The sequence below is a fragment of the Glycine soja genome, chromosome 13 (genome assembly GCF_004193775.1).
Source record: "Glycine soja cultivar W05 chromosome 13, ASM419377v2, whole genome shotgun sequence".
Classification (NCBI taxonomy): Eukaryota; Viridiplantae; Streptophyta; class Magnoliopsida; order Fabales; family Fabaceae; genus Glycine; species Glycine soja.
The window spans coordinates 14,553,696-14,560,974 of NC_041014.1; the positions used below are offsets into that span (position 1 = coordinate 14,553,696).

General features: G+C 31.9%; 1 protein-coding gene across 1 annotated transcript; it reads left to right on the forward strand.

Annotated features, from left to right (window-relative positions):
- Positions 1–585: 585 nt before the first annotated feature.
- LOC114380768 (protein YIF1B-like) lies at positions 586–4,333 on the forward strand. Its single transcript, XM_028339810.1, has 5 exons — positions 586–738; positions 1,366–1,541; positions 2,505–2,603; positions 2,702–2,853; positions 3,634–4,333. Exons 2-5 carry the CDS (start codon positions 1,371–1,373, stop codon positions 4,019–4,021), a joined length of 810 nt encoding a protein of 269 aa, XP_028195611.1. The 5' UTR covers positions 586–738; positions 1,366–1,370; the 3' UTR covers positions 4,022–4,333.
- The last annotated feature ends 2,946 nt before the right edge of the window (positions 4,334–7,279 follow it).

A 7,279-nucleotide genomic window follows, 5' to 3' on the forward strand; every position in this document is an offset into this window, starting at 1 on the left:
AGATTAAATTGAAAATCATAAAAAAAGGTCGTTTATTTAAAAAAAGTGCATGGATGACTCTTATCTTATGCAACACTACACACATTAAAAATAACCGCATTTCTATCTTTTCAATGCGTTTCTTAGATAATAAAAAATGTCAGTGTGATCTATTTCATATTTAAAACAACAAATAACTAAAAAAAGTTATTGTAAAAAAAAACTAAAAAGAGTTAATGTAAAGATTAACAAAGATCACACTGAATATCAATATAATTTTCTTTAAAAATGTATATTTTAAAAGTTAAAATATATTTATAATTAATTGGTTTTTTTAGGAAATGTAGTGGTTTTCTTGAATTAATATAAAATATTTAATATTTTTTAAACAAGATAAAAAAAACTTCTCTTAAACAGAAAAAACGAATTTGACACTAACGAAATAATTGCGACTGTAAATTAAATCAAAAGGCCAAATTATAAGAAAAAATTAAATTAAAAACTATAAATCAGTGTCAATTTATATAAAAAAATATTTAGACTAATATTTAAATTATATATATATATATATATATATATATATATATATATTTCCATTCCATTTTATAAAAAAGAGAAAGCTCGCCCCAATTACCGTTTTTGCCTCTGCTGTGGGTTCCTTCTCTGTTCTCAGATCTCACTCAGTTCCTTCGCCGGAGCCATAGTTCTTGATTCCCTCACCACCGTGATTCGTCTTTCCAAACTTCTTTTCACTTCGAGGTTGCTGTTTCTTCTCCTTCAAACATATTCACAGATTTTTAATTCCACTATTTTTTTTCTGTCAATTAATAATTTCTATTCAAAATCTGTTCCTTTTTCTCCATACCCATTATCGCTCGTGCCCCTTTTCTCTCTCTGGGGTTTAAAGTTTAAACATTTCCGTCTTTTGCTTATTGGGTCGTTTTCAAATTCACACGCAACTCCGAATTTCATTGCCCGTTTTTTTATATGGATTTTGAGTCTACGATTATTTTGGTGTGTATTTGCATTTCTGATAGCGTTTCAAATCATTAATATAAATGAAAATTTCTGTTCAAATCGTTAATATATGAAATTAGGTAAAATGGGGTATTCTCTGTCATTCATGCTTAGTATTTTTTTACTTTCAACCTTTTGATGCATTTGATTATTGGTAATGATTTGTTAATTGTTGGTTTTTATGTATAATGGTGTGGCAATCTGTGTCTGAAATGGATCTTGCGTAGTATTTGGAATAATAGGTTTTCGTGTGAAGAGGGTTTGCGTAGTTGTGTATTATGTTATGTTGATTTTATGTGCACATTGGAGATTTTTTCTGATTGGTTCTGTTTTTTTTTTTTTTTTTTCTGTGTGCGTGTGTGGTGGCAGTGAGAATGTATAGTAATGTTGGATCCCAACCCGGAGTACAGCAGCCTCAAACAAGTTTGCCTCCAAATCCTTTTGGGAGCGCGTTTAATGTTGCTGGTTCAGGACTCATTCGAGGTGGATTGGGTGCGTATGGAGGGAAAATATTAGGATCGAGCTCTGAGTATGTCCAAAGCAATGTAAGGCTAAGTAGCATTGCAAAATTTTTGCCCAATGATTTAATTTTCCGTATGGTTCATGATATTCTTGATTGAAGCTTTAGTTTTTAACTGTGCTGAATGACATCATGTGATCCATGTAGTCGATCTCACTTAGTGAGATAATGCTTTGTTGTTGTTGTTGTTGTTGTATGGTCATGAGATTTTAATGTTTCTTTAAAATTGTTATTTCAGTAGATACTCAAATTGGGATCTCAATGATTCAGAAGACATCTTGTTACTTTAAACATTTTTACATGACAATTTCATTCTTCATAGTTGATAGCATAAAAATAGCATTTAGGGTCTAAATTGATGTTCAAAGATACATTTAATTATTATATTGATGTCCGAATAAATACAAGGGCCTATATTGATTTCCAAAATCTTTGGAAGACCAACTTGTCTTTTGTATCATCGGAGGAACAATTTGAGTATGCAGTTGTTAATTTTCGGATTTCAAAGTTCAAATTGTTTTGTTTTTCCCTGTCTTTCTGATGCTTAAAATGTGTCTCACAATTGATCATTCAGCAAAAAAAGTGGTATAACCTCTCAAAAACAAATTCAATCCCTGTTTCTAAGCTGTTGGTATATCATCTTTAGCAATACTTATCTATTGATTTTCAGAGACTATTGTTGTGTGCACAACTTTGCACTTTAGTGTTTGGAGTTCTCTTCTAATCTTATGAATAAAATTTGAAAATTTTCCATGGTTTACTTTTAAAATGTAGTTCATAGATGGTACATGCACTCACCTTCAATCATGACTATATCAATCAATTTAGGCTTGACTGATTATAGAGGGGATACTAATGTAGCTGTAAAATGTCATTAAATAGTTTAATGGACCTTGATTTGCTATGCATCATTATCTCGAGTATAGATAGTCTCTTAAGACGTTAATACAAGATTTTCATTTTTCGATTAATCTTTATTGAATTACAGATAAGTCGGTATTTCTCTGATCCCCAATACTACTTTCAAGTGAATGACCAGTATGTTAAGAACAAATTGAAGGTGGTTTTGTTGCCATTCCTGCACAGGGTAAGCAGTAATGTTTACAATTTTATGCATTTCTCTGTAAATTTTCATTTGATTATCTTATTTTTATCTTCATGTTGATGTTTTGTTTTCTGGTTCAGGGTCATTGGACTAGAATTACTGAGCCAGTGGGGGGTAGGCTTTCCTATAAGCCACCAATTTATGACATAAACGCACCAGACCTTTACATTCCGTTAATGGCATTTGGTACCTATGTCATTCTTGCTGGCCTCTCATTGGGTCTTCACGGAAAGTAAGTACTCCCCTTCTTCCTCTGCCTTAATCCAATAGTATAGTACTGTCATGTGTTCTACTTATTCTTCTCAAATTTATAGTTAAAAATATTGCTCCTCACTGTCCTGTTCATACTTGTTTTCTTGAATTGCGATGAATTCTTACTACGTTGTCAACTATATGCTATTTCCTTAGGAAGGTATTTTAAAGGAATACAGAGAAATCTGTTTTCCTTCTTATCGTCTCAAGTTTGTGCCGTGAGTCTTAATTGGTCTATGATGAAGTGTTGGTAAATCATTATGTGAAGAGGATTAGTATGATGTGGGTGTCATGGGGAGGGGACTACAAATTGCCTCCTGCCTGCTGCAATTAAATGCATGGTATTCTATTAGCAGTGTCTAATGTTGGCAATTTTGTTGTAAGAGGTTTTGGCATCAGTGTGATTTGTGTTTATTTTTACTCCCCTTTCTTCCTTTTTATTTTTCCATTCATCAGATGCACAAGTTTTTTCAGTTTTAATTTTATTTTTGTAAAATATAATTTTCTGTTGCATTTCCAACTGAGAACAGAAAAGCTGCTTGTACTTTCTTGGAAGCCAGAGAAGTGTTGAGCTTCTTAGATGTTACAAAGATTGCTAACTATATTTTCATTGTGGTTGTTATTTCTGCAATTCACAGTTTGCATTTTAGCAAGTTACTTAAAATTATGTTCAGTTCATTTTACTAATTTTGATATTTCCATTCCCCCCTGTAGTTTGTCATGAACTGTGGTTTATTAAAGATGCTGTATTTATGTCCAGGTTTAGTCCAGAAGCTTTGAACTTATTATTCATCAAGGGACTGCTCGGTTGGTTTATGCAAGCTGCACTACTTAAGGTGACACTGCTTTCATTGGGAAGTGGGGAAGCACCCCTGCTGGACATTATAGCGTACGCTGGGTATACTTTCACTGGCATATGTTTAGCTGTTCTCGGAAGAATAATATTGGGCTACTCCTACTACTTTTTGATGCCATGGACCTGTTTATGCATGGGAGTATTCTTGGTGAAAACAATGAAGAGAGTCCTTTTTGCGGAAGTCAGGAGTTATGACTCAAGCAGACACCACTATCTCTTGCTCTTTATTGCTTTGGTTCAGTTCCCATTGTTCACATGGCTTGGCAACATTACTATCAATTGGCTTTTGTAGGGTGATAGTTTTTACACTGTACTAGAAGCGATTCTTAGTGAATTTTTTTGGTTGATGTTGGAGCATTGTAATATATGGACGTTTTATTTCCCCATTGTTTTTACCTGTTGGTAAGTTTTCAGAAATGCATATTTACAGGCCTTACGTGTGCGTATTTTTCCTGATACATGATAATTGAAACATTATTCTTTTCTAAAAATGTATGTATACCACTGAAAACAATGTGATGCTAGATTTTTGTAGTTGTGTCTGTATACCTTATTTACTTTTGATTTGGTATCTCTTACCTAATATCATACATTTTGCTGTTTAGCTTGTCTAGTAATCATTGTTCTGCCAGTGTTAAATGTATGACATGATTTCTGCTGTTTAGCTCCAAAACTCATTAGAAATGGATCCAGAGAATTTATTTTTTTTGCAAAGATTACAATTAGGGCCTTAATCAAGGGGAAGTGAGTCTAGTTTCATACCACTTACACATGCATTACTCGTACTTGTATTGAGTTGGGGAACATTTTCTTTATTTGTGTATGTAGCTTCAGCTGCTGACCATTGAAAAACTACCCCTTTCGGCAAGTGCTAGTAATGTGTATACATAGTGGAGTGTAACCAGACTCGACTTACCAATACATTGGGATATGGACACCAAATGAGTAGTCCTGCAATCTTTAATTTACTTGGGGGTGCTTTCTAGACGGATCATATCTTAAGTAGAATGTCAACAACAACAAAAAAAAAATCTTGAGTAGAAATGAGGAGTAATAATCTGTCACAGGTTCATAGTAGTAAAAGTAACAAGCACAAGTTTCCATTTTGGGTGTGAACACCCAAAATTTACAACACTTGATTTAGATTGCAAATTTGAAGTTGTCTGGTTGAGTAATTCTAAATCCACTGGGCATAAGATTCAACACGAATCATGAAAATGCTCAATTTTTTGTGCTTCGCAACTTTCAGCTAAAATAAAGTGCTCATCATCTATCTTTCAGAGTGAATTTCCATTCTTCATTTATTTAAGATCTCTCTTCATACCTGAAATCATTTGTCTTCATTGAGAGTAGGGGTGGAAATGAGTCGAGCAGCTTGTCGAGGACCTTCGGCTCGGCCTATGTAAGACTCAGCTCGGCTTGGCTTGTTTACTGTAAAAGCCAAACTCAAGCTTTTTAAAAAGCCTTTTTAGATAAAAAGGCCAAGCTCAAACCATTAAAAAAGCTTGTTAAGCTTAACAAGCCGACTTGTTTAACTAATAATAATAATAATAATAATAATAATAATAACTTTATTTTATCAAATCTTATCTTATCTAGATTTTATTCTATCTAAATTTTATTTTATTCACATTTTATTCTATCTAGATTTTATTTCGTTCAGATTTTATTTCATCCCATCTTATCTTATCTTGTCCAAGATTTTATTTTATTTCGGTCTATGGACTTGGACTTAAAATATATTTGTAAGCTTTGGGGCTAAGGACCTATATAACAGCACCAAGGTTTTAGTTTAGGAAGTTTTTTTTTGGAGAGGAAAATAATTCTAGAATTTTAGAATTCCAGTTTTTATTACTGTTCATGCACACTGTTCACGTAGAATAAAATTTATTTTCTGCAAATCATCTCTAATCCATACATTTTTTAATATTATGCTCTTTTTATTTTCTTTTGATATACTTTGTGCTGATTTTATTTATCAATTATTTTTGGATTTGTACATTACTTATACGAAATTTTATAAGTTTTTTTTAGTTAGTATTTCACTAGGTTTTAAAATAATTAATTAATCAAAGACGTCTTTAAGCAGACTTTTAAATAGGCTCGTGGGCCAAACCAGACTTTTATATAAGTCAAGCCGAGTCTTAAAAAAAAGTCTATGACAGGTAATGAGCCAAGCTCAAGCCTTACGTATTCAACTCAGGCCGAGCTCAAGCCTAGTAAAACTTGGCTTGGCTCGATTCATTTCCACCCCTAATTGAGAGAAAGGTAAGTTCTGAGGTGCCTCTGGCTCCAAGACAAGCCTCCATTTTAGGACATTCTGTAATGGTTATGTCATGGCAGAATGGCAACTCAAAATGGTAAGTGCTTGAACAGAAACATCTAAGGCTTGGAAGGCGATAAAGGGTTAACCATTGCAATGCTGAGAATGTAATCTTCACCTTGTTTGGTTCTGCAGATAGTTTCTCCTCTAGTTCTGCAGATATTTTATTTAATTTATAATTAATTGAATAACACTATTCACAATACTTAACCATCTCCAACATTTTTTTTTTTGCTTAAGCTCCAATGCAGGACTAGGCAATATGAGAGGTGTCTCTAGCAAGCTAACTTGTTTCAATTGACTCCCTTCATTGATGATTTTGTTAATAATAAAAAATCATAAAAGTTAAAACAAAGAAATATAATTTAATTACTCAAAAATAAATAAAAAAATGTTTTAGTAGAGATTAAGAGAACACAAAAATAATATAAAAACAAGTTACCCATTTGATAGAAAATGGTGATGCCTACCATCGTTAGATGTGTGCAATCAAGTAACCTAAAATCACCTATCAAGATTTTGCTTTTACCTGATAAATTAAAAGTATAGCCCAAATCTACAACAAAATCAGATATTAAAAAGGATGAGAAAAAAAGGAAATGGAAAGACATTTGAAGAAGAATAATAACCCATCATATTATGGTGACCGTATCGACAATGATAATTTTAATCCTCAGAGTCAGGATTCAATCAATATGAAGTTTTCTTGATTTTTTTTCATATGAAATGTAGAATAGAAGGTAAGAAATATTTTAATCGGCATATTTTTTTCAAAATAAGATTTGAAGAAACTGGAAATTAAGTCGGCACTGGAGTCCAAGCCGGGGAACAATGTGCAAGGAGAATGAAAAAGGGAAAGTTGACCGAAATGTGCAGTAAATTTATATAAAAAGAAATCAAAAAGGTAAAAGTGATGAAAGAATAAGAGATTATTTTTCCCTTAAGGGAATGCTCATTAGGAGAATTTTTTTTTTATTTTTTAGGAATCGAGAAACTCAATTAGTTTTTTATGTTTGATATAATTTTTTTAAAATAACATAGAAAAAGATATTTTTTGAGAATATTTTTTAATTAGTTTTTCATAAAAGAATTCTCATGAAGTGAAAATCAAATAATTTTTATTTAATTACATGAAAAAAAATATCATCTTAAATAATTTAATATTATAAAAATATTATATAACTCTTTGATTTCTAAAAAATTTATCTTTAAGATTTCAATGTTCAA